General features: G+C 41.8%; 1 protein-coding gene across 2 annotated transcripts in view; it reads right to left on the minus strand.

Moving 5' to 3' along the window:
- AP1S3 (adaptor related protein complex 1 subunit sigma 3) overlaps positions 1-26741 on the minus strand; it is a 134746-nt gene that overhangs the window by 69489 nt on the left and 38516 nt on the right. For both annotated transcript variants that reach the window (XM_002812917.4, XM_024243946.3), the window contains exons 2-3: positions 5411-5589; positions 3628-3736 (exon numbers count right to left, since the gene is read on the minus strand). In XM_002812917.4, the coding sequence (XP_002812963.2) occupies positions 3628-3736; positions 5411-5589 (288 nt within the window). The remainder of the gene's footprint in view (positions 1-3627; positions 3737-5410; positions 5590-26741) is intronic.

The raw sequence follows: 26741 nt of genomic DNA on the forward strand, positions 1-26741 counted from the left end.
CAGAGATACATGACAGGCCCCAAATCCTTGAATTGGTGAGTGAGTGAGCCTACACCAGCATCCGGGGGACTCACAGTGCTCTTCCCCTGACAGCAAAAAACAAACAAACAAAAAACTCCCTACATCAAGTTCAAAAGCTCTCTGGGACATCAACAACCTCACACACTGAGGCACCAGTAAAAATTCATACTGTAGTCTGTAATGCAGAAATATGGCAGGTATCTAAATCCTCAGACTCTTATCTGGCATGAGACTTTGAGGCATTTCCTCTGAGTCTCTATAAATTGGGGTTAATGCTACTTACTGAAGATTGGAAGATTAACTAGTTAATCCTTGTAAATCTCCTTGGAATTGAAAAGTGCTAAAAAAAAAAAATTACATAACTTAAATTAGTAGCCAGAGATTTTGATCCATCTGTCTTCAGCAGATAATATTTTCCAGGTTATAAGAGAAGCTCAGTACCAAGTTTTCCCCTAGATAACATTATATAAGGGCAGAATTCAAGGAAAGCTTTAGCATTAATATGGGAGGAAAAGAAAACCAAAGAGAAATATTTTATTGCTGAGACTATCAATGAGAATCAGTACTGGAAGTCTTTGCTCATCACTGTTAATTAACAAGAACTGAACTACTGGGCATATAGCCTTGAATTGCTCTTAGCTGCTCTTAGCTTAATGAAAGATTCATTGAATTTTTTAATAAATTAAATTTTGGTACATGACAAAGACAGAGCTTCCAAAGGTATACCAAAATAGAATGGGAAATTAATGTTAGAGAAATGGGAATTCATTCTGACTCTCTTTGTACTTTAACTGGGTTTAGGATTGGTGAAGGTCACTCGAGTCTCTTGAGAAGCAGAATGCCCTGAGATATCTGGCTGAAATTTGGTCAGATAGATTGAGATCAAAATTCAGCCCCAATTCACATTATCATAGTTGGTTTAATCTAGGAAAATGCAACAGGTCAAGCCAGAGTTCAGAAATGAGAAAGAGAAGGCAGGTTACGGGAATGCCTAGACCTCAGGGAAACTTCTTCAGGCTCTTGCAAAAGGCCAAGTCTGTAGTTTATTTCAAAGGAAAGTACAAAAATGTGAGAATTCATTTGAATAGCAGAAAGTATTAAATTAAATAATATGTTTGAAAACATATTAGTATACATTTGCAAATTTCTCCTTAAAAAAATGAAAATAAACTTGGTATACCAAGAGGAGAAAGAAAAGATGGTCTAGTTGTCTTATTGCTGTTATATACTGACCAACAACCTGAAATCCCTGAAGCAACATTTTAGGTCTTACAATATCATTTACAAGGGGGAAAAAAGGGAGGGAGGAAAAATTCTTTCAGAAATCTTTCCAGTGTTCATCCTTATGAAAAGTGTTGCAACAAATCTGATAAAATTTGTTCAATATTACAAATACTGCTCATTCATTAAAGAGAATAACAAAAAAAAAAAACTCTTCAGGAAGTAAATTATCCTGACACTTAACAAAAATCTTCAGTGAATAAGAGAATAGGGAAGAGGGTATCATGAGAAGAAAACAGTTTCCAAATCCAGTGATTTATTTCTTGAGACTGTTAACTGGATTAAATGTTTTGGAACATTTGCTATCAAATCTGGCCCACAGCTGTTACAAGTTAAGCGGTGAGGGGATAAAATGAGTCACAAAGCATGGTCTCAAGAGAATTGCAATTTGATGGTCAAGCAAATCGGGTGCCAGTTAGGGACACTCCAAGTTCATTCCTCGTTGCTGGAGAACTGTCACGTATATAAAAAGGGAAATGTAGGCTATAGGTGGTGGCTCATGCCTGTAATCCCAGCATGTCGGGAAGCCAAGGCAGGCAGATCACCCAAGGTCAGGAGTTCAAGACTAGCCTGGCCAACATGGTGAAACCCCATCTCTAATAAAAACATAAAAATGAGCCAGGCATGGTGGTGGAGGCCCGTAATCCTAGCTACTCGGGAGGCTGAGGCAGGAGGATCGCTTGAACTCAGGAGGCAGAGGTTGCAGTGAGCAGAGATCGTGCCATTGCACTCCAGCCTGGGCAACAAGAGCAAAACTCCATCTCAATAAATACATACATACATACATACATACATACATAAATAAGGGAAGTGCAACAAGGCTGGAAGAGTGGTCAGGGATCCATGCTTTGAAAGGTTAAACAACAGGCTAGGGGGTTTGATTTTATTTATTGTACATGATGGAAAGTGGCTGTGAAGGAATGCCCAGATACAAAACCTGTATCCGGGTTTTTTAAGGAAGATGGTAACTAATAGGGCAAGAGGGTGAACAGAGAAAAGCTCAAAGGCATAAAAAGCCAGGTAGGATGTTTAAGAGAAAAGCAAAATTGAAATCCCAAGTGAACCTATACTAGTGAGAGTGGAAAGAAGGAAATGAATGTCAGCCCAATTTGAATAGACAGAGGCAGATTCTGGTAAAGCGTAGAAAAAGACAAAAGCAGCAGCATCCTTTTGCACTGAAGGATCCTGGAACATAACAAATTCCAATCACGAGACAGAACGGATTTTCAGTAGATGAGTTTGGTTCTGGACCATGAGAAGCCCAGTGAAGACTGTCACCAGCAAGGGGAAGAAGAGTCACTTAGTAAGGGATTTCCAGGACAGAGCGTCAGTACACACAGAGTTAGGAAGAGATGAGGGCATTTAGGGATGGGCAGAGGAAGGGAGCTGAGTGGAAGAAACCAAGGAGGCGCCTTCAGAAATAACAGGACAAGAGTCAGCAGAAATCCATGTCATGGAAAAATCAAGAAGGGTGAATTTAGAGAAAGCATCATGGTGAGCAAGGGTCCAGTGCTGCAGCGAGAAGCAGGTGAAAGCAGGTGAAGACTCAAGAGGAATCGCTGGTGTCAACCTGCAGGAAGGTTCAATGGTAACTTGCTGATTTCCTTGCAGAGTAAAGATGGACCCATGCTGTAAGCACTGCAGAGTGAATGAGTTCTGAGGACTGGAGCACCTAGTATAGTATATCACTTGGAAGAAAATGCAAAAAGATTATTGAATAGCAATGTGAAGGAAAAGGATTTGGGTTTTTTGTTTGTTGCTATTTTTCTCATGCATAAATAATTAAGAATACTTATAGCTTAGAAAAAAAGCCAGAGAAAGGATAAAAAGTCAAAACAGAAAAGAGACGACAAAGCCAATGAAGAATAAAGAACACAATATCAAGAAATCCTTCACAGTTAAATTCTGGTTCACTGAAATAAGGTCTCTGGTGTATTTGTGGTATGAAGATAAAGATACATCCACCTCTTGAAAGCTTTGGGTGGCTGGGCATGGTAGCTCATACCTATAATCCTAGCTCTTTGGGAAGCTGAGGTGGGAGAATTGCTTGAGGCCAAGAGTTCAAGACCAACCTGGGCAACATAGCGGGACCCCATATCTATTTAAAAAGAAAAAAGGAAAGCTTTGGGTCTTTCATTTACTAAGAATTACAGGTAGGGAGAAAAGTCTTGTATTCTAATCTTAGGGGGACTAAGGTGATCTTCGGTTCAAGTTCAATTCACATTTTAGATGTGACAGAGAGAAGGGATGTGACCAGAGACAGAACTGAAGTAAGAGCTGAGATGGGGACTGTAGCTAATCCTAACCGACAAGGACAACACTTACATTTCCAAAATATTTGTCCAGCAGCTCCACGTAACGATGCACAATCTCTAGCGTCAAGAGCTCATTGTCCTGATTTTCTATTGCACAGCAAAAATATAAACTAGCATACCTTGAAATGAAAAATAACAAAAGCAAAATATGACAATACATTAAGCAACCTGGAGACAGTTTTTCCCGTGAATATGCAAAGTCACCTCCTCCCCCGCCGAGCCTCTCCTCATCCAAGAATGAAATCATTATTCATCACCCCCAATAGCCTCCTGAAATATAAATCAGAATATATGAAAATGCTGTGGGGGTTGGATTACTTCCGTTAATTACGCATGAAAGACTCTCAACAAAATTTTACCTTGAAGAGCTATTATCAGGAGGACAGTATCCTTTCACCCCTGGTAATCAGGGTGTCTTCACACCCCTCTCCAGCTTGTCAATTGTTTTTTGTAAAATAGAAAGCCCTGACCAGTGCTGTCAGGAGCCCACACTCCCCACCCTCCCACTTTACAATGGGCTTCAGTCATTCTGTGTGAGCCTCCCTCCTCAATTTGTCAAACTCCAACCTTGGGCCCAGCAGAAGGAGCTTCGCAGGCACTTGCTGGTAATTTACTCCATTGAATATCAATCTGTGAACGTTACCTCTGTTTTTCCCAGTGAGCTTTATAAACACCCTTTGCAAGAGCATACCTAAGGAGCATAACTCCTTCCGGGAGTTGCAGTAGGGTGTTGGATGCAGGGTCAAGTCAGCTGTGTTCTGTTCCTGGCTTAGGCATCAATTACCTGGGTCTCCAAGGGCAAAATTATGTTACCTCTCAGGCTTAGTTATCTCATATATAAATTGAGGGTCCTTTCTAGAATAGTCTTGCCATGGCAAGCAGGTATGGTAAAAACAATATACAGGCTTTAAAGCCAAAAAGATCTAGATTTGAATCCTGGCTCTACCAATTAACACTCAATTACTGTGACTGGGAACTGACTACTTAAACTCTTCATGTACTCATTACAAATTCAAGTAACAGGCATAATAAGAGCTGCCCCACTGAACACATCCCCATCTCTCTGTCATACTAACCTCCATTTTTTCCAAAGCACTTGTTACTAAGTGAAAATATTGTATTTGGTTACTTAATAAATACGTATACCACATGAGAGCAGGAATGTCATCTGTCTTGTTCAATGATGTATCCCAGCCATTAGAACAATGCCAGGAATGGCTGGACGTGATGGCTCACGCCTGTAATCCCAGCACTTTTGGAGGCTGAGGCAGGTGGATCACCTGAGCACAGGAGTTCGAGACCAGCCTGGCCAACATGGTGAAACCCCGTCTCTCTTAAAATACAAAAATTAGTCAGGCATAGTGGCAGATGCCTGCAATCCCAGCTACTCAGGAGGCTGAGGCAAGAGAATCGCTTGAACCCAGGAGGTGGAAGTTGCAGCGAGCCAAGATCACGCCATTGTGCTCCAGCCTGGGCAACAGAGCAAGATTCCGCCTCCAAAAAATTAAAAAAGAACAATGCCAGGAATGTAACAAGTGTTCATACCACTTTTCTTGAATGCATGCGTGCACTATCAAGGTGTAGTTTATTTACCTAGAATCCATCCTGGCACCTAGAATTTCTTTCAATAAAATGAGAGTTCTTTTCTAGTTAGTCTATTGGTACAAATATCTGGGCCCCAGCCTTCAAAGATTTCAGTAAATAATGGAATTGGTATAGCAATCTAAAATGTTCAGGATTAGAAAAAACCAAAGCAAGACTGAGAAATTGAGCTCTCAAAAAGTTACTCACACCTTTTATAAACAAGTTTTAGCTCCTTCCAGTCAATAAAACTGCTTGTCCTGTGACCACGGGAGAGGATAATCTGAACAATTTCCCGGGTGATCTTCTTCCTCTCTTTGTCAGGGAGAGTGATGTACCATTTCTGTAGCCGTAATTTCCCTTGTCGACTGAAGAGCAATATGAAATGTATCTAGAACAAACAAAGGACACAAAAAACAGAACCTGATCAACCAAGTCATTCTGCCATTCTGCAAAGACACTGAAATTCAGTGATGGATTTACATAGAAAGATAATTCTGAACAGATGAAAAAATACTTACCAGCATGAAAACTCTCATCTGACAAATTATATTTAACCCATCAGAGAAAAAAGAAATGTGTATATCACAAACATAGCTTACTTTTATTATAGGAGAAAAATAAGTTTTTTATTTTAATTCTTTTTTTTTTTTTTTTTTTTTTTTTTTTTGAGAAGGAGTGTCACTCTGCTGCCCAGGCTGGAGTGCAGTGGTGAGGTCTCAGCTCACTGCGACCTCCACCTCCTGGGTTCAAGCGATTCTCCTGCAACAGCCTCCCAAGTAGCTGGAATTACAGGCGCCCACCTTCATGCCCAGCTAATTCTTGTATTTTTAGTAGAGACGGGGTTTCACCATGTTGGCCAGGCTGGTCTCGAACTCCTGACCTCAGGTAATCGCCCCACCTCAGCCTCCCAAAGTGCTGGGATTACAGGCATGAGCCACCACACCTGGCTTTATTTTAATTCTTTTTAAGTGTTATAAACGCACATAGGGAAAAACACATCAAGAAAGTAGTAGTACTTCTGTTTTTAAAACATTAATTTCTTCCTTTACAAGACAAAAAAAAGTGTTAAGAACAACAGAAGGATTTACTTTAAAAATTATATTCTGGCACCATATTTAACTATAGAAACATAATGATAATATAGAAATAAACGGGAGAAGGAAAGGCAGTGAGGCTGAAGCAAGGGGAAAGAGAAAGTGAGAAGCTGTCTTAAATGTAAGCTGTTTTTTTTTTTTTTTGAGACAGAGTCTTGCTTTCTCACCGAGGCTGGAGTGCAGTGGCATGATCTCAGCTCACTGCAACCTCCTCCTCCCAGGTTCAAACCATTTTCATGCTTCAGCCTCCCAAGTAGCTGAGATTACACGGGCATGCCACCATGCTCGGCTAATTTTTCTGTGTTTTTAGTAAAGACAGGGTTTCACCATGTTGGACAGGCTGGTCTCGAACTCCTGGTCTCAGGTGATCCGTCCACCTCAGCCTCCCAAAATGCTGGGATTGCCGGCATAAGCCACGACATCCAGCCTTAAATGTAAGCTGTTTTCTCCATTTTGCACGTTACTTGGCTGAGAGCTTTAGAATCAACCACCTGAAGTTACAATTGTCTTTGGCATCACCATAGACTCTTAACAATTTAGACAGTATATTGGCTACACTAGGAAACAACCTGATTTTATTTTCAAATAAGTTCTGAAATGTGTATTTGAAATGATGGTAATGAATTTTAAAAGGTTTAAATAAGCAGAAGACATTAGAACATCTGGAAATTTACTTCAAAACCTTGGAAGGTACAGTACTTGGTGGCTCACACCTGTAATCCCAGCACTTTGGGAGGCCAAGGCGGGATAATCACTTGAGCCCAAGGGTTTGAGACAAGCCTGGGCAACATAGTGAGACCCCATCTCTAAATTTTTAAGGCTCTGTTAGAATGTTTTTTAAAAAAGAAATTTTTAAAAAACCTTGAAGGTATGGTATATTTAATTTTTGGGAATTATCAGATGGCCTAATCTTTATTTTATGAGAATTAAGTTTTCTCAATCCATGGTATCAGAAGATCAGGTTTAGAACCACAATTTATTTTGTTCAGTTTTGTTTTGTTTTTAAAAAATAAAGTGCATTGTTTCAGTTGTGTCATGAAGGAAATTATATATACTAGGAACAAAAAATTATTAGATTTTAAGAAAACGTTTTACAGATACAAGATTCAACTTTAGGCCAGGTGCAGTGGCTCACGCCTGTAATCCCAGCACTTTGGGAGGCTGAGGTGGGTGGATCACCTGAGGTCAGGAGTTCAAGACCAGCCTGACCAATATGGAGAAACCCCGTCTCTACTAAAAATACAAAATTATCTGGGTGTGGTGGCGCATGCTTGTAGTCCCAGCTACTCGGGAGGCTGAGGCAGGAGAATCACTTGAATCCAGGAGGCAGAGGTTGCAGTGAGCCAAGATCACACCATTGCACTCCAGCCTGGGCAACAAGAGTGAAACTCTGTCTCAAAAAAAGTTGAATCTCAAAAAGATTCAACTCTATTGAAAAGGCTGAGGCCTAAATGCCACGACATAAATCATTACAACCCACTAGGTGGCAATATCTGAGGTTCAAATGAAACCATGCTTTTTACTCAGATTTTCCCCTAACCACCTCCCCTCCCTGCCCCACCACCACCCCCTGGCCCCAGCCTACAGAATTTGAGGTCTTCTTTTGGAGTGCAGTGGCTCACTGCGGCCTCAAACTCCCAGACTCAGGTGATCGTCCCACCTCAGCCTCCCCAGTAGCTGGAACCACAGGTGTGCACCACCATGCCTGCATGCCTGGCTAATATATATATATAGTGTGTAGTGTGTGTGTGTGTGTGTGTGTGTGTGTGTGTGTGTGTTTGTAGAGACGAGGTCTCCCTATGTTGCCCAGATTGGTCTCAAACTCAAGCCTACAGAACATGAGGTCTTCTTTTGGAGGGCAGTGGCATGATCATAGCTCACTGCAGCTTCAACCCCCCAGGCTCAAGTGATTCCCCCCACCTTGGCCTCCCAAAGTTCTGGGACTACAGGTGTGTGCCACCACGCCCAGCTAATACTTTTGAAATTTTGTTGTAGAAATGAGGTCTCCCTATGTTGCCCAGACTGGTCTCGAACTCCTAGGCTCAAGCGATCCTCCCACCTCCGTCTCCCAGAGTGTTGTGATTACAGGCATGAACCACCATGCCCAGCTTGAGGTTCTTAATAGTTCATCTTTTTTTTTTTCTGGTAACTACAAATTACTTTTTTAATAATTTCAATTTCTGTGTTAGATTCAGGGAGTATATGTGTGCTTTTGTTACATGGGTATATTGCATGATGCTGAGGTTCAGGTACAACTGAACCTGTCAATCAGGCACTGAGTATAGTACTTAAGTTAGTTTCTCAGCCCTTGCCACATTCCCTTTCTTCCCCCTCTAGTAGTCCCCAGTGTGTATTGCTGCCATCTTTATATTCATAAGTATCCAGTGTTTAGCTCCCGCTTGTGAGAACATGCAATATTTGGTTTTCTGTTCCTGTGTTAATTCCCTTAGGATAAAGGCCTTCAGCTGCATCCATGTTGCTGCAAAGGACATGATTTTGTTCTTTTTTATGTTGTGTAGTATTCCATGGTATATATGTATATTACCATGTTTTCTTTATCCATTCCACCATTGATGGGCATGGAGGTTGATTCCATGTCTTTCTATTCACTTTCTATTGTGAATAGTGAATAGGTAATCTTCTTAGAAAAGAAACATCTGTTATAATAATGATACGAGGCCCAAGACACCACAGGTGATGAGAAACCAATTTAAAAACCCTCCTCATCAGCAGCTTTTAAAAAAATCACCTTCAGTCTGGAATTTTAACATAGCATTTTTTTTTTTTAGTATTTGTTTCACTATAACACAGGTATAAACAATTCAATAATCTTAGCCAGGTGTGGTGGTTCACGCCTGTAATCCTGGCACTTTGGAAGGCTGAGGAAGGAGGATTGCTTGAGCCCAGGAGTTTGAGAGTAGCCTGGGAAACATAGCAAGACCCCATATCTATTTAAAATAACAATAAATAATAATAATAATCAAATTCAATAATCAAACACTACCTTCTGAGAATTCTATTGAGAAGGGTATTTTTGCTTCCAAGAAGAGATCATAAAAGTGACTGACACTCTACGAGCATAAAATAGAAGGGTTATAGGATCACAAAGAATAAGGGTCAGCATTGCATCATCACAGTGCGTAAGATTATTCAATCCAATGCCTAGTGAACAGTTCCATTTTTACTGGGAAAATGAAGTCCACACATTTGCCTGGTGTTCTCTTGCATTTCCTGCTAGAAATTTTTCTTTCTCCATCTAACCTAAATCTCTTGCTATAATTTAAACCAGTTTTCCCTGATTTTATCCATAGATTATATAAAAAGAGAATGTATCAAGTATCTTTGGAAGAATAACTAACTTCACTGATGTGGAGATAGCCTTTAAGTCTTCTTTTTTTTTTTTTTTGAGACAGAGTCTCACTCTGCCACCCAGGCTGGAGGGCAGTGGCGCGATCTTGGCTCACTGCAACCTCTACTTCCTAGGCTCAAGTGATTCTCCTGCCTCAGCCCCCCGGAGTAGCTGGGATTACAGGCGTCCATCACCAAGCCCAGCTAATTTCTGTATTTTTAGTAGAGATGGGGTTTCACCATGTTGGCCAGGCTGGTCTTGAACTCCTGACCGCACATGATTGGCCCGCCTCAGCCTCCCAAAGTGCTGGGATTACAGGTGTGAGCCACTGTGCCTGGCCGCCTTTAAGTCTTCTTTTAGCCTTTTCCTTCCAGACAAAATAAACCCGGTTTTATGTCTTCTCTTTATTGGTTCTATTTTCAGATCTCATAATCATCATTGTTGAGCATCCTCTGGGAATTCTCCATAGGCTAAATGTTACTTTTAATCGAGGGCACCTAGATCAACGTGAGAAGTTCTACTGAGAGGTGTAACTATTGCTGGGATTAATAGTGGATGCTTTTCTAGTTGGTCTGTAGGGCAAACTTATCTCAGGATCAGGTGCCTGCCTTCTTAAACAAGAATCAGCAATGCAGAACAACGAACAAAAAGCAATGTTTCATTCTAACAACAAATTCAAGGAGAAAGGATGATCAGGAAAAGAACACATCCATTAAGCCCACATGAAATGCAAATACTCATTCCAAACTCAAAAACAGCAACAAATAGATTCAAGCTTATCCAATAATTGCATTGCATGAGGCAGTGTTGGAAGATTTAGCCCCCTCACGTTCTGCTCTGCTTGAGAACTGGGCTTGTGTTGTCGTGTCTGTCACCTCTCCAGATTTAATGAGGTAGCTGGAACAAACTGGCAGAATGAATTGTAATGATTCACAAGAGTTCATCACCTCCAGCAATTAATTTTATCCAATTTATCAGTTTAGTCATTCAGGGCACATTTGAATAACACTCTTCAAAAGGTTAATAAAAAATACCATTTTTGCTTAATATTTGCTTGAGAGTAGGAAAAAAAGGCATGGGAAGACTTTTTCAATATTTGCCAAGAGCCAACTTAAATGCAAGTTGATGTCATAACTAAGTTCATCTGACTTCAGAAAACAACACTCTAGCATTCCCTTTCAATAATATTGTTGGGACAAAAGGAACAATGGAGGGACTCTCCCAGGAGACACCAACTTCAGCAACAGCTGTAACATCCAGGGAGGCATGGTGACTTCTTACACTTGGCTCAAATGCTTGGCACCAGGTGGGCACCTGGTTCCACCAAGACCTCCATCCCCACCTCCAAAGGGGCAACATCTGTCAGCCGCCATTTTGAGAGGTCTCACTTGTTAACAGATTATCCTTCAAACCCAAAGACATCAGGTGATTCCAGCTTTCTTTGTCCTCAGAGTGCCTACTAGAGCAATCCTTGATCTAATTGGGCACAGTCCCAAATTCTTATTTAGACTCAGAACGCAAACTTCTATGGGCGTTTTCTAATCTCCTTCTGAAGCATGTTCTGGGGACACTGTTAGTCCTCTGAGGGAAGCACGAAGCGGAGCAGCACCAGTCTGCTGAGTCTGCGCCCTGGCCGGTGTCCACATCTTCCTTCTAGGTGAAGAGGAACCCTGAAGGCTTCCAGTAGCAGCTTTGGTTCACATCTCCCTGCTTTTGACCTGGATCCATGAAATGGACCCACAGCCAGCTTCCAAGAAGAGACATCCAGGACCCTTACCTGTCCCCAGCATTGTCACATTCCAAACACCAGCCTTTCCGGACTAGCTCGTATCTGAGGAACTGAGCTGCTCAGACAAATACTCAGGCTGTGATTGGCCCACGGTTCTGAAGCCTGTTACAGTATGTTTAGGGGCTATTACCACCTTATTTACAGCAATCTGTGCTCTAACACAGGTTCAATCAACCTGACAGGCCCTCCTCCGGTGGCCCAGATGATGACACATCCCTTAACGCCACTGCTCTGATCCTTACTTCCTCAGCCCTTTTTCCCACCTCTACAGCCACTTTGCAAATTCCCAAACCCGATCAGCCCATCCACTCTCATCTTTGCTTTTATATGGAGGTCTCCAGGCACCCCTGAGAAAAATCAAACAGGGCTTTGCAAATTGGTGCCACCGTTAAGGTCTGATGACCAAGCTCGGCTGAATCTCCAGTAGTACTTGGAGACCCTCCATGTACCTCTCAATGCAAAGGATTTCCAAGCATCTTTCTCTTTGATCCCCCACGTGGGTCATTTCATATCACCACCATGCCCCCATATTCCCAGTCTCCATCCTCACTCCCTGACTCTGAGGAGAGGATAAAAGCCATGCTGGGGACTCACTACCTTGGATCCTCCCAACCTGCATACCTGCATGCACAGACTTGTCACAGCCACCCCCCAACACGATGTATTTTCTTCCTGCATCAGAGAGCACAACGCTTCTCACGTCCTGGCTTTCAACCCTCACCTACCTCTTTGAGAACACGGCATCGTCACTCCCACACTGCCAGGCTGTGCCCCCTCTTCTGGGGCTCCTCACCTGCAAATGCTGAATAACCCAAGTCTCTCTCATCTTTAAAAAACAACCACCCCCCCAGACCTCCAACTCTCCTGAAAAGTGACTCAGCAGTGTCAAGAGTCCTGTAAGTGCCCATATCTTTGGTTTCAGTAATTCTGCTTTTAAAATCTGTCTTTGACCAGGTGCGGTGGCTCATGCTTGTAATGACTTGTAATGACTCCCAACACTTTGGGAGGCTGAGGTGGGAAGATCACTTGAGCCCAGGAGTTCAAGACCAGCTTGGGCAACATAGGGAGACTGCATCTCTACCAAAAAATAATAATAATTAAAAAATAAATATTTCTTAAGAATGTGCCCTAAAATGCAGACAAATATTGAGGCATTAGATGTTTACTACAGTTCTTTATATTAGCATACAAAAACAATAAAACTAACAATGCCTAAAAATCCAATTAGAGTTTAAATGATATTTACTAAATAATTTCAACAAAGTAAGAATGCTTATGATACAATGTTGTTTTAAAAAGATGGCCGGGTGCGCTTACGCCTGTAATGCCAGCACTTTGGGAGGCCGAGGCGGGCAGATCACCTGAGGTCAGGAGTTCAAGACCAGCCTGGCCAACATGGCAAATCTCCGTCTCTACTAAAAATACAAAAAATTAGCCAGGCGTGGTGGTGGACGCCTGTAATCCCAGCCACTCGGGAGGCTGAGACAGGAGAATTGCTTGAACCCAGGAGGTGGAGGCTGCAGTGAGCCAAGATCACACCATTGCACTCCAGCCTGGGCAATAAGACCGAAACTCCATCTCAAAAAATAAAAACAAAAATAAAAAGATTATATTGTGTGTGTAGTATAACAAAAATGTAAAACTATTCTTGCAAAAAAAGATTACATGAAAGAAATACACTAAATTGTTATAGTGGTTATCTTACAACGGTGGAATTATAAATGTTATTTTCTTCTTTGTACTTGTCTGGATTTTCCAAAATTCATATGTATGATTCTATAATTAGAAAAAAATGCTTAATAAAAAGAATATCAGTGAGTTCAATAAAAATCAGTCAACATGCTGTCTGAAGGTCTAATACTAAGTAAATGCCAAAGTTCTTTCAACAAATAACACTTTAGCTCAAAGAGATGGCACACTACTCAGGTGACCCTGTAGTAATAGCAAAAAGAACTGCAGACTGTGTGGCTGCCAGTGGCTGTGGCAGTGTGTCAGGGAGGGATGAATAGGTAGAGGACAGAGGATTTTAGGGGAATGCAAATAGTATGATACTATAATGGTGGATCCGTGTCATAAATTTGTCCAAACTGATAGAATGTCCAACACCAACAATGAACTCTACATCTAACAAACTCACACCTGTACTCCCTGAATCTAAAATATAGTTGAAATTACAAAACAAAAAGTAAATTAATTACAGAGAAGAGTCAGTGTAGGCTCATCAGTTGCAGCAGGTGTACCATTCTGGTAGGGGACGTTGATAATGGGAGAGACTCACATGTGTTGGGGCAGGAGGTATATGAGATATCTCATACCTTCCACTCAATTTTGTTGTGAACTTAACACTGCTCTAAAAAAATTAAGTCTTAAGAAATGTACGAACTGTGTAACCAAAGTATCTCCTTGCTACACAACTAAGATGACAATTACACATGCATAGCGAAAACAATCACAGGTAAGGATCATTAAAAAATGATCATTGTTGCCTTGTTAAGATGGAGGAGCCCTAATAACTATTTTTCTTTAATTTCAAAGCAATGTCATTTCATTTTGGCAATAAACTGAAGAAAGTGAAAGGGCAAGAAAGTGCGAACCTACAGTTTAGGTTTCATTCACATTAACTAGAGCATTGTTTTTACAGCAGGTGAGATCCAATGAGTTATAAAACAAACTTAGTAGATCATAATCAACATAAAAAAACAATCTAGGGATGGTGACTCCTGCATGTAACCCCAGCACTTTGGGAAGCTGAGACAGGAAGATTTCTCGAGGCCAGGAGTTCAAGACTAGCCTGGGCAACATAGTGAGACCATGTGTCTCTACAAAAAAAGTTATTAAATTAAAAAAAAAAAGAAGAAGAAGAAGGCCAGGCGTGGTGCCTCACACCTATAATCCTAGCACTTTGGGAGTCCAAGGTGAGCAGATCGCTTGAGCTCAAGAGTTCAAAACCAGTCTGGGCAACATGGTGAAACCCCATAATCTCTGCAAAAGATACAAAAATTAGCCAGGCATGGTGGCGCCCAATTGCAGTCCCAACTACTTGGGGGACTAAGGCAGGAGGATCACTTGCACGCAGGAGGTGGAGGCTGCAGTGAGCTGAGATCATGCCACTGCCCTCCAGCCTGGGTGACAAAGTGAGACCCCGTCTCAAAAAAAAAAAAGAAGTGATATGGTTTGGTTCTGTGTCCCCACTAAACTCATGTCGAATTGTAATCCCCAGTGTTGGAGATAGGGCCTAGTGGGAGGTGACTGCATCACGAGGGTCTGGAGTTCTCATGAATGGGTTAGCACCATCTCCTTGATGCTGTTCTCATGAGAGTCAGTGAGTGAGTTATTGTGAGATCTGGTTGTTTAAAAGTGTGTGGCAACTCCCCCATCTCTTTTCTTCCTGCTCCAGCCATGTGAGGTGCTGCTTCCCCTTCGCCTTCAACCATGATTGTAAGTTTCCTGAGGTCTCCCCAGAAGCATAAGCCACTGTGCTTTCTATACAGCCTTCAGAACCATGGGCCAATTAAACCTGTTTTCTTTATAAATTACCCAGTCTCGGGTATTTCTTTACAGCAATGTGAGAACGGATGAATACAAAAGAAATATTTATAGACATCTGCAACACTCCTGGGTCTTAACCATTCAGAGTGTGCAAAGCCATATGTCTTCATTTAAGAGAGAAAGGTGTTCTTGAGCTAAGAAGGTTGACAGAAATCTTCAACCAAACTTTGGAAGACAGAGACAGAAATGAGATGAAAGATTTGGCAAAATAAGGGAAGTTGTCACTGAAAGGGTGAATTCCCAAGAGAAACCAGATATGTCTCCCCAGAGAATGCCTGAGAGCAACACTTGGGGGCACCATGTCCCTAGAAGACAAGGGATAAGGCAGAGTTCTGAAAGCAGAGAGAACAGCTGAAAGTCTCCCTATCGAGTAATTGACATGTGCCACATGGAGATTTCTAGAGACTACAGCTAAGTGAAAACACACATGCATATGCAACACACACACACACACACACACAAACTACACCATACAATAAGTTTCCAATTGCTTTATCCAAGGGTACAGAAATTTAGGAACTCCATGCAGTTGGAGAACCTCTTAGCACAGCTTGCTCCAGCCCCCAGAGTCAGTAACCTCCCAAGCAGGGGCTGCTGACACTGTCCACACAAAGCAGGGTATTACCTAATCTGAGAAGCTCCAATGTAAATGCCACAGTTCTTTTTGTTCGGGATGGAGTCTCACTCTGTCGCCCAGGCTGGAGCGCAGTGGTGTGATCTCGGCTCACTCAAGTTCAAGTGATCCTCATGCTGTGCCTCAGCCTCCTGAGTAGCTGGGATTATAGACATGTGCCACCATGCCTGGCTCATTTTTGTATTTTTGGTAGAGATAGGGTTTCACCATGTTGGCCAGGCTGGTCTCGAACTCCTGACCTCAAGTGATCCACCCACCTGGGCCTCCCAAAGTGCTGGGATTACAGGCATGAGCCACTGTACCAGGCTGGACTGCCACAGTTCTTATATACTTAAGGCTTACATCACCACTCAGAGGACTTACATCATCTTCGCCCTTAAGAAGAGATATTTGGCCGGGCGTGGTGGCTCACGCCTGTAATCCCAGCACTCTGGGAGACTGAGGCGGGCACATCACCTGAGGTCAGGAATTCAGGACCAGTCTGGCCAACATGGTGACACCCCGACTCTACTAAAACTACAAAAATTAGCTGGGGCTGGGCGCGGTGGCTCACGCCTGTAATCCCAGCACTTTGGGAGGCTGAGGTGTGTGGATCACAAGTTCAGGAGATCGAGACCATCCTGGCTAACACGGTGAAACCCTGTCTCTACTAAAAATACAAAAACAAAAACAAAAAAAATTAGCTGGGCGTGGTGGTACATATGCCTGTAATCCCAGCTACTTGGGAGGCTGAGGCAGGAGAATTGCTTGAACCTGGGAGGCAGAGGTTGCAGTGAGCCAAGATTGCGCCACTGCACTCCAGCCTGGGCGACAGAGCAAGACTCTGTCTAAAAAGAAAAAAAGAAGAAGAAGAGATATTTACAGACGCCTGCAACCCTCCTGGATCCTAAACCTAATTCAGAGCCTGAGAAGCTATATATGTAAGGTTTCTGAACTTCCATCTCTAGCTTTGTTGTACAGAAAAACCCATCTCTTAATTCAAGAGACTGAACGATTCTTCCCTGAAGACACTAAATGACAGAGAAAAGACCTTTAGGTACTAACAATGAAGCCTCCAGTCAACCTGTCTATGCCCTCAGAACTGCCTGTCAGCATTTAAGCATCCTGCTTCTAAATATGAGTAGAGGACAAGAGTCCCAGGCATTTGAAAATAGCCTGTGACAAGAAAGAGACAGAAAAGAACAAATAGAAAAAAAACAAACCACTGGATACAGTAACAAATCACAGAGCTGAACAAATTGCTACACACACACACACACACACACACACACACAGTATACTCAGAGATGGTTAAAAGATGAAGTTCCTATGTCAATAAAACAAATACAGAGTTTCCTTTTTAAAAAAGAGATAAGAAGAAGTTCTTAAAAGTTAAAAACTATGATAACAAAAATAAAATCAAAGGAATCTCCAATAAACTGGACCCCCCCAAAAAAATAGATGTAAGCTGGGCTCAGTGGAATGCTTGTAGTCCCAGCTACTCCAGAGGCTGAAGCAGGAGGATCACTTGAGCCCAGGAGTTCAAGGCCAGCCTGGAAAATATAGTGAGATACCATCCTTCAAAAATAATTTTTAATAGATGGGAAATTAATGGAAAATATAAAACTATAGAGGGGGTGCTAGGTGTGGTAACTCATGCCTACAATCTTGGCACTTTGGGAGGCCAAGGTGGTGGATCACTTGAGACCAGGAGTTCAAGGCCAGCCTGGGTCAACATGACAAAACCCTATCTCAAAAAAAAAAAGAAAAGAAAAAGCCAGGCATGGTGGCACATGCCTATGGTCCCAGCTACTCAGGAGGCTGAGGTAGGAGGATTGCTTAAGCCTGGGAGGCAGAGGTTGCCGTGAGCCGAGATCATGCCACTCCACTCCAGCCTGGATGATATTACAAGACTCTATCAAAAAAAAAAAAAGGCAATCAAATGCAATGAAACAAGAAGGTGTAATGATATCAAGAAAGATGAAGCAGAGATAATGGAGAGGAAGAAAATATCAAAGAAAGATTCAAAATTTTTTCAAGAACTAAGTAGATGAGACTTCAGATTTTAAAAAGCTCATTGAGTGTGCAGCACAATGAATTTTAGAAGCACATCAACATGAAACTTCAGAACAACCATGACAAAGAGAGTAGCCTGAGATTCCAGGAAGACAGTTTACATGCAATGGATCAGAAACCAGAACCTGCAATACTAGATGATGAAAGACAAGATGTCTACATCCAGCCAAATTATCAATCAAGAGACATGACATTTTGACACATGCAAAGACTAAAAATACAAAGAAAAGAAATTGCCTCCAGTCCTTTTTTTTTTTTTTTTTTTTTTTTTTGAGACAGAGTCTTGCTCTGTCACCCAGGCTGGAGTGCAGTGGCATGATCTCAGCTCACTGCAACCTCTGTTTCCCAGGTTCAAGCAATTCTCCTACCTCAGCCTCCTGAGTAGCTGGGATTACAGGCACCTGTCACCACGCCTGGCTAATTTTTTTTGTATTTTTAGCAGAGATGGGGTTTCGCCATGTTAGCCAGGCTGGTCTCAAACTCCTGACCTCAAGTGATTCACCTGCCTCAGCCTCCCAAAGTGCTGAGATTACAGGCGTGAGCCTCTGCACCCAGCAATTGTTTGATTTTACCTAGCGTAGTTTTTTTTCAACCTGTACAGGTTCATAGAATAAGGATGTCATTAGTCTACTGGCCTGTAGGTGGAGTAATACACTTCAATGTATGTCCTGAAAGATAGTATATATTTATGGTATAAAATGTGATTTTTACACATATACGTTATAAAGTGATTACCGCAATCAAGCTAATTAGCATATCCATCACCTCACATAGTTAAAAATCTGTGTGTGTGTTGTGACAACATTTAAGATCTACTTTCAAGATTCAAATAATCACAATCAGAAATAATAAGAGGGCTATCATCACTGACCCCACAGAAATAAAACTAACCATCAGAGAATACAAAAACACCTCTATATACATAAACTAGAAGATCTAGAAGAGATGGATAAATTCCTGGACACATACACCCTCCCAAGACTGAACAAGAAAGAAATTGATCCCTGAATAGACCAATAGACCATTAACTTGTTGTGAAGTTGAGACAGGAACAAACAGCCTACCAACCAAGAAAAGCCCAGGATCAGATGGATTCACAGGTGAATTCTACCAGAGGTACAAAGAAGAGCTGGGACCATACCTACTGAAAATATTCCAAAACATTGAAAAGGAGGGACTTCTCCCTAACTCATTCATGAGGCCAGCATCATCCTGATACCAAAACCTGGCAGAGATACAACAACAACAACAACAACAAAACACATCAGGACAATATCCTTGATGAACATCGATGCAAAAATCCTTAACAAAATACTGGCGAACCAAATCCAGCAGCACATCAAAAAGCTTATCCACCATGATCAAGTTGGCTTCATCCCCAGGATGCAAGGTTGGTTCAACATACACAGATCAATAAATGTGATTCATCACATAAACAGAAATGAAGACAAAAACCACATGATTATCTCAATAGACGCAGAAAAGCCCTTCGATAAAATTCAACATCCCTTCATGTTAAAAACTCTCAATAAACTAGATATTGAAGGAACATACCTCAAAATAATAAGAGCCATTTGTGACAAAACCACAGCCAATATCATACTGAATGGGCAAAAGCTGGAAGCATTCCTCTTGAAAACCAGCACAAGATAACGATGCCCTCTCTCACTACTCTTATTCCACATAGTATTGGAAGTTCTGGCCAGGGCAATCAAGCAAGAGAAAGAAATAAAAGTATTCAGATAGGAAGAGAGGAAGTCAAACTATCTTTGTTTGCAGATGACATGATTCTATATCTAGAAAATCTTATCATCTCAGCCCAAAAGCATATTAAGCTAATAAGCAACTTCAGCAAAGTCTCAGGATACAAAATGAATGTGCAAAAATCACTAGCATTCCTATACACCAACAACAGGCAAGCCAAGGGCCAAATCATGAATGAATTCTCATTCACAATTGCCACAAAAGGAATAACACCTAGGAATACAGCTAACAAAAACCACTGCTCAAAGAAATCAGAGATGACACAAACAAATGGAAAAACATTCCATTCTCATGGACAGAAAGAATCAATATCTGAAAATGACCATATTGCACAAAGCAATGTACAGATTCAATGCTATTCCCATTAAACTACCATTGACATTATTCACAGAATTAGAAAAAACTATTTTAAAATTCATACGGAATCAGAAAAGAGCCTGAATAGCCAAGACAATCCTAAGCAAAAAGAACAATGCTGGAGGCATTATGCTACCCAAACTATACTACAAGGCTACTACTTTGAGGCTACTATACTACTTCAAACTATGCTACAAGGCTATAGTAACCAAAACAGAATGGTACCAGTACAAGAACAGACACGTTGACCATGGAACAGAATAGAAAACTCAGAAATAAGACCTCACACCTACAACCATCTGATCTTCAACAAACCTGACAAAAATACGCAATTTTTTTGCTTATTTTATTAAATAAATAAAAATAACCATTTATTAAAAGGATTCCCTATTTAATAAATGGTGCTGGAAGAACTGACTAGCCATATGCAGAAGGCTGAAACTGGGCTTCTTCCTTATACCATATAAAAAATCAACTCAAGATGGATTAAATACTTAAATGTAAAACCAAAACTATAGAAACCATAGAAGAAAAGCTAGGCAATACAATTCAGGACATAGTCACGACCAGATTTCATGACAAAAATGCCAAAAGCAATTGCAACGAAAGCAAATTGACAAATGGGATCTACTTAAACTAAAGTTTCTGCACAGCAAAAGAAACTGTCATCAGAGTAGACAGACATCCTACAGAATGAGAGAAAATTTCTGCAATCTAGTCATCTGACAAAGGTCTAATATCCAGCATCTACAAGGAACTTAAACAAATTTACAAGGAAAAAAACAAACAAACCAACCCATTAAAAAGTGGGCAAACGACATGAACAGATACTTGTCAAAAGAAGACATACATGTAGCCAACAAACATGAAAAAAAAAAGGCTCAGCATCACTAATCATTAGAGAAAAGCAAATCAAAACCACAATGAGATACCACCTCACACCAGTCAGAATGGCCATTATTAAAAGTCAAAAACCAACAGATGCTGATGAGGTTGTGAAGAAAAAAGGAACGCTTTTACACTGTTGGTGGGAGTGTAAATTAGTTCAAACATTGTGGAAGACAGTGTTGCAATCCCTCAAAGACCTACAGGCAGAAATGCCATTTGACCGAGCAACTCCATTACTGGGTATATACCCAAAGGAATATAAATCATTCTGTTATAAAGATACATGCCTGTGTACATTCATTGCAGCACCATTCACAATAGCAAAGATGGAATCAACCTAAATGCCCATCAATGATAGACTGGACTAAGAAAATGTGGTACATACACAACATGGAATACTATGCAGCCATAAAAAGGAATGAGATTATGTCCTTTGCAGGGACATAGATGGAGCTGGAAGCCATTATCCTCAGCAAACGAATGGAGAAACAAAAAACCAAGTACTGCATGTTCTCACTTAGAAGTGGGAGCTGAATGATGAGAACACATGGACACATTAGGAGGAACAGTGGGGAATGGAGGGTGGGAGCAGGGAGAGCATCAGGAAGAATAGCTAAGAAGGAAGAGCATCAGGAAGAATAGCTAAGGAGGGAGAGCATCCAGAAGAATAGCTAATGGATGCTGGGCTTAGTACCTAGGTGATGGGATGATCTGTGCAGCATGCTCAAGTATATAATACATTATTATGAATATAGTCACCAAGATGTATATTAAATCCCCAGAACCTATTCAATCTAACTAAAACTTCGTACCCTTTGACCAACATCTCCCCTTTTCCCACCACCACCTAATACATTTTTTTTTTTTGAGATGGTTCACCATGTTGGCCAGGCTCATCTAGAACTCCTGACCTCAGGTGATCCTCCTGCCTTGGCCTCCCAAAGTGCTGGGATTACAAGCGTGAGCCACTGCGCCCAGCCTACAATTTTTAAAGAGAAAGGATTGATAGTTTTTGCTGATTCTGTGTTTATCCTTTGTGTTTTAGTACGTTACTAGATATGATCCTCAGCTATCACCTTTGGATTAAAGAGGTTTCACCTCTTGAGTTTTTTTTCCTACCATAGGTTTCTTAATTCCCTTATCATTTTGCATTTTTCTTCCTGAATCATGTCTAACTCCATTTCTTGCTCAGAATGGGGACTCACATACTGGTGGAACTGTTAAATTTTGAGAAATAGCAACTAGCCCTCTATTAATATTCTGGGTGGAGAATTGCTTTGGCTTTTCTATAGGGGTTACAGAACACTAACACCTATAACTAACCCCTATAACACTAACACTATTGAGCCACTGCACTCCAGTCTGGGCGACGCAGAGAGACTCTGTCAAAAAAACAAAAATAAATAAAATATAAAATTAATTATCCAGGAGTCAGACCCTCCTATGGTTTTCTTGAGAAAGCCTTCCTTTAAAAAGCCCAGGGTTTTATTCGGTATCAGAAACTTACAACTTGAGTTACTTTTCTCCAGATACAATAAACTCAGCTAGCACTTGTATTTGCCACATCTTCTGGCAGCTTATCCTGACAGGTTTAACAGTTCTCCGGTCAGAAATATCTAATAGCATCTGCAAACTGAGAGACCCAGCTGCCCTCTTCCTTCTGCTAGAGCAATTATAAAAATGTTGCACACGGCTCGTCTGAGCACTCATTCCTCCAGGGCTCCATGGTTTACCTTTGAATGTCAGGATGAGCCCTTAAAACAATTATCCTGATGTCCTTCCTCTAAGCACATCTGAAAGCCACAAGACTATCTTTCCAAGTCTACTCCCTCTCAACCCCTCTCCCTTGCGTCTGAACCCCCAGCCGAGGGGCTTTCTGAAAGTGGAAAGGAGGGACATTCACTGTTTCTTCAGCAGCATGCACGTTCCCCTTCTCAAAGGACTCCAGCCAAATCCAGTTCCCTCTTCCACAAGCCAAGTTGCCTTCTCCCTAAAAAGGCCATCTGCAGGCCAGGCACAGTGGCTCACGCCCGTAATCCCAACACTTCCAAGGTGGGCGGATCACCTGAGATCAGGAGTTAAAGACCAGGCTGACCAACATGGAGAAACCCCATCTCTACTGAAAATACAAAATTAGCCGGGCGTGGTGGCACATGCCTGTAATCCCAGCTACTCGGGAGGCTGAGGCAGGAGAACTGCTTGAACCCAGGAGGTGGAGGTTGCAATGAGCGGAGATTGCGGCACTGCACTCCAGCCTGGGCAACAAGAGAGAAACTCCATCTCAAAAATTTAAAAAATTTTTAAAAAATTTGAAAAGGCCATCTGCTGAAGCCTTTTGTGATGTACCCTTAGTATAGATTTTACCAGCATGCTCTGGGTAGAAATAAGATTTGCCAGACTGAAGTTTCCCAGATACTTTTTACACATGTTCTTAGGATGAAGATTAACTGACATCTGCCAGTCTTCTAATTTAGCGACCCTTTGAAACAAATTTGTTACATTCCACAAATTTAAATGTTAGCTTTTTCAAGCTTGTTGCATGCCATCCAGCCAAAATGGTGTAACTCAATCACTGTTCCGGATTTCGCCCAGGGCCTGCTAGGCATTTATGACTAGGCCAGGCAGAGGGTGCTGGGAGGCAGTGGAATAGCTTGGTTGTTAAGTGGGAAAACTTTGGTAATCAGTAGCTTGAGAGCTTGTATTTAAATCCTGGCTCTGTCATTTATGAGCTAAGTCGATGTGAAAAAGTTACCTGATCTTTCTAGTCTCCTTATCAACAAAATCGGAAAAACAATGATAAGGACCTCAGTGATGCTGGGAAAACAAAATGATATTACATATGTCAACCTCTATAGTGTAGAGCCCAGCAAAGAATGAGCATTCAGTAAATGTCTGTAATCATTAATAAATTACCCAGGCCGGTCACGGCGGCTCACACCTGCAATCCCAGCACTTTGGGTGGCCGAGGTGGGCAGATCACCTGAGGTCAGGAGTTCGAGACCAGCCTGGCCAACATGACAAAAGCCCTTCTCTACTAAAACTACAAAAATTAGCCGGACGCAGTGACAGGCATCTGTAATCCCAGCTACTCAGGAGGCTGAGGCAGGAGAATCGCTTGAACCCGGGAGGTGAAGGATGCAGTGAGCCAAGATCGCACCATGGCACTCCAGCCTGGGCAACACAGAGAGATTCCGTCTCGAAAAAAAAATTAATTAATATAAAATAAATTATCCAGGGGCCAGCCCCTCACATTTATACTCCCATTTATCTTCATCAAGGCAGGCAAAAACAATCTCTGCTTCCCCATTCAGAATCATCCCATTACTACCCCATTATTTATTTCACTAACAGTTTCCATGTTCTGATGGAAAGAGCCTCTGACAGCCATTTCACAAGTACCCCAGAAGGACATTCTTGTGAAACAACAAACTATTTGCTATCTAGCTGACTTACTTACCTTGTCTCCTTAATCGCCTGGTCTCATCAATCACCTTTCCATTATTATTATTTAAATAATAAGTTTATCCCAGAAACAGCAGGGATATACTTAGAGATGAGTAATCTGGAGTTCCTTTCTTTCTCTTGACCACTGACCAATGGTCTTTCATGTATTTATTCAAGTTCCCTGTAAGCTGTTTACTTCAGGGTTCCCCATTTTTTCACTTATGGGTGTGTATTCTTCTAGCATCCTTTTTTTTTTTTTTCTCGAGATGGAGTTTCATTGTTGTCACCTAGGCTAGAGTGCAGTGGCGCAATCTCAGCTCACTGCATCCTCCAGCGGGTCCTGGGTTCAAGCGATTCTCCCACCTCAGCCTCCCGAGCAGCTGGGATTACAGGTGCCCGCCACTGCACCCAGCTAATTTTTGTAGTTTTAGTAGAGACTGGGCTTCACCACGTTGGCCAGGCTGATCTTGAACTCCTGACCTCAGGTGATCCACCCACCTCGGCCTCCCAAAGTGCTGGGATTACAGGCATGAGCCACGGCGCCTGGTCCTCTAACGTCTTTTTCTATAATTGAGTGGCAGCAGCAGAATTTTGAATTTTGAGTTTTCACCTTCCCTGCTGATTCCTTAATTGTACTGCATCACTCCTCTAAGGTGAATCACTTTCACTCTTTTCCCACCAGTTTCTACTCACAGTCATAGCACCAGTTAGTGGGGATCAGAAGGCAGGTGTGGCCTGAACCAACATCCCTCGTCTCTCTCTCCAGACCTCATGTCTTCATCCAAGAAATAGGAGAGCCAAGTCACATATCCAAATGTCTTTCACAGGCTGGGCAGAGGCAGGTAACATATTAAATAAGGGTAAAGATCAGCATCATACAATAGGGGGTGGAGGAGAGAGCAGCAACTATGAATCACAAGCTCCAACAAAAGCTGCAGCCACAACTCTGCCATAGTCAAGTGTGGCCAAGAAAAACATGTCAATCACTATTGCTAACTCTTCAGAATTTTTTCCCAAAAGCCTGAAATCTGGATGATTAGGTGAAATATTGGGGTTGTCTTAACATTGTCAATTAATAATAATAAAACCTTGTTCAGGCTGACACAGCTCACGCCTGTAATCCCAGCACTTTGGGAGGCTGAGGCAGGTGGGTCACCTGAGGTCAGGAGTTCGAGACCAGCCTGGCCAACATGGCAAAACCCCGTTTCTACTAAAAATACAAAAATTAGCCAGCCATGGTTATAGGCAGGTGCCTACAATCTCAACTACCTGAGAGGCTGAGGCAGAAGAATCACTTGAACCCAGGGGGCAGGGGTTGCAGTGAGCCGAGATCACACCTCTTCACTCCAGCCTGGGCCAAAGAGCGAAACTCCGTCTCAAAAAAAATAAATAAAATAAAATAAAACCTTGTTCAAGCTAAACAAAGCACACTGTGTGTGGATGTGGTCTGCAAGCTCTGTTTGGCTGCAGGCCTCATTTGAGGCTGCTGAATCAGATGATGGCTGGAGTCCCTCATCGCACTAACATTCTACAGCTTTGCTTGGCTCAAGAGATTTCTCCTTTCTGTGATTTCTGAGACTACCTATTTGAGGAAGTGGTCATCTGACCCAAGAACCTTGCTTCCATATCTCAGCCTAATATTACTGTCAAATCTATTCTGAGGTCAAAGTCTCTCATTTACATATATACATCAAATGTCATAGGTTTTTTTTCCCCTCAAGATTGCCAGCTCAGGTTTCTATGATAAATGAGAGGAAAATTTATATAAAAAATTTAAATCTCCACAATCTCAGAATGTCATTTTTGGCCTGCTGTCGATCTCAGAATCTCAGGTAGGCCTGTCATGTCAGCCTTTTTCCTGAAATAAAATGTTGAGAAGACACTGACCAACATATTTCCATTATTTTCCTAATCCTTGCACACCATCTGGTGGCAGAACTAGCTACTGTGAAATGTTCAGGGAAAGGCAAATTAAGTGGATCTGAGGGGGCAGAACAGAGCTAGGAAGAACAGGATGAGAGGAACAACAATAAGGGGAAAAAAATGGAATGACACAGAAACAAACTGTTGACCTGTATTAAGTCCATGCCAGCTACAAGTAACCTGCAGAATAAAAGGTTAACTGCTATGAATTATTAAGTAGCCACTTACGTGAAATGTGAACATTCTCTCTATAAAGACAATTCCTCATAAAATTGTCTGTCTGTTATCCATCCACCTGTATGGCACAGTAAAATTTAATGGAAGAAAAGAAGGAAGGAAGGATAGACAGGTAGTTACACTGAAAGGACAGAATAATCCACTTGCTATGAATTGAATTGTGTCCCCTAAATTCATATGTTACAGTCCTAACCCCCCAGTACTTCAGAATTCAACCTTATTTGGACATAGATGTTGCAGCTGGGTGCAGTGGCTCATGCCTATAATCCTAGTACTTTGGGAGGCCAAGGTGGGCAGATCACCTGAGGTCAGGAGTTTGAGACCAGCCTGGCCAACATGGTGCAGCCCCATCTCTACTAAAAATACAAAAATTAGCTGGGTGTGGTGGCAGATACCTGTAATCTCACCTACTCAGGAGGCTGAGACAGGAGAATCACTTGAACCCAGGAAGCAGAGG

Source organism: Pongo abelii, chromosome 11, assembly GCF_028885655.2.
Source record: "Pongo abelii isolate AG06213 chromosome 11, NHGRI_mPonAbe1-v2.0_pri, whole genome shotgun sequence".
Lineage (NCBI taxonomy): Eukaryota > Metazoa > Chordata > Mammalia > Primates > Hominidae > Pongo > Pongo abelii.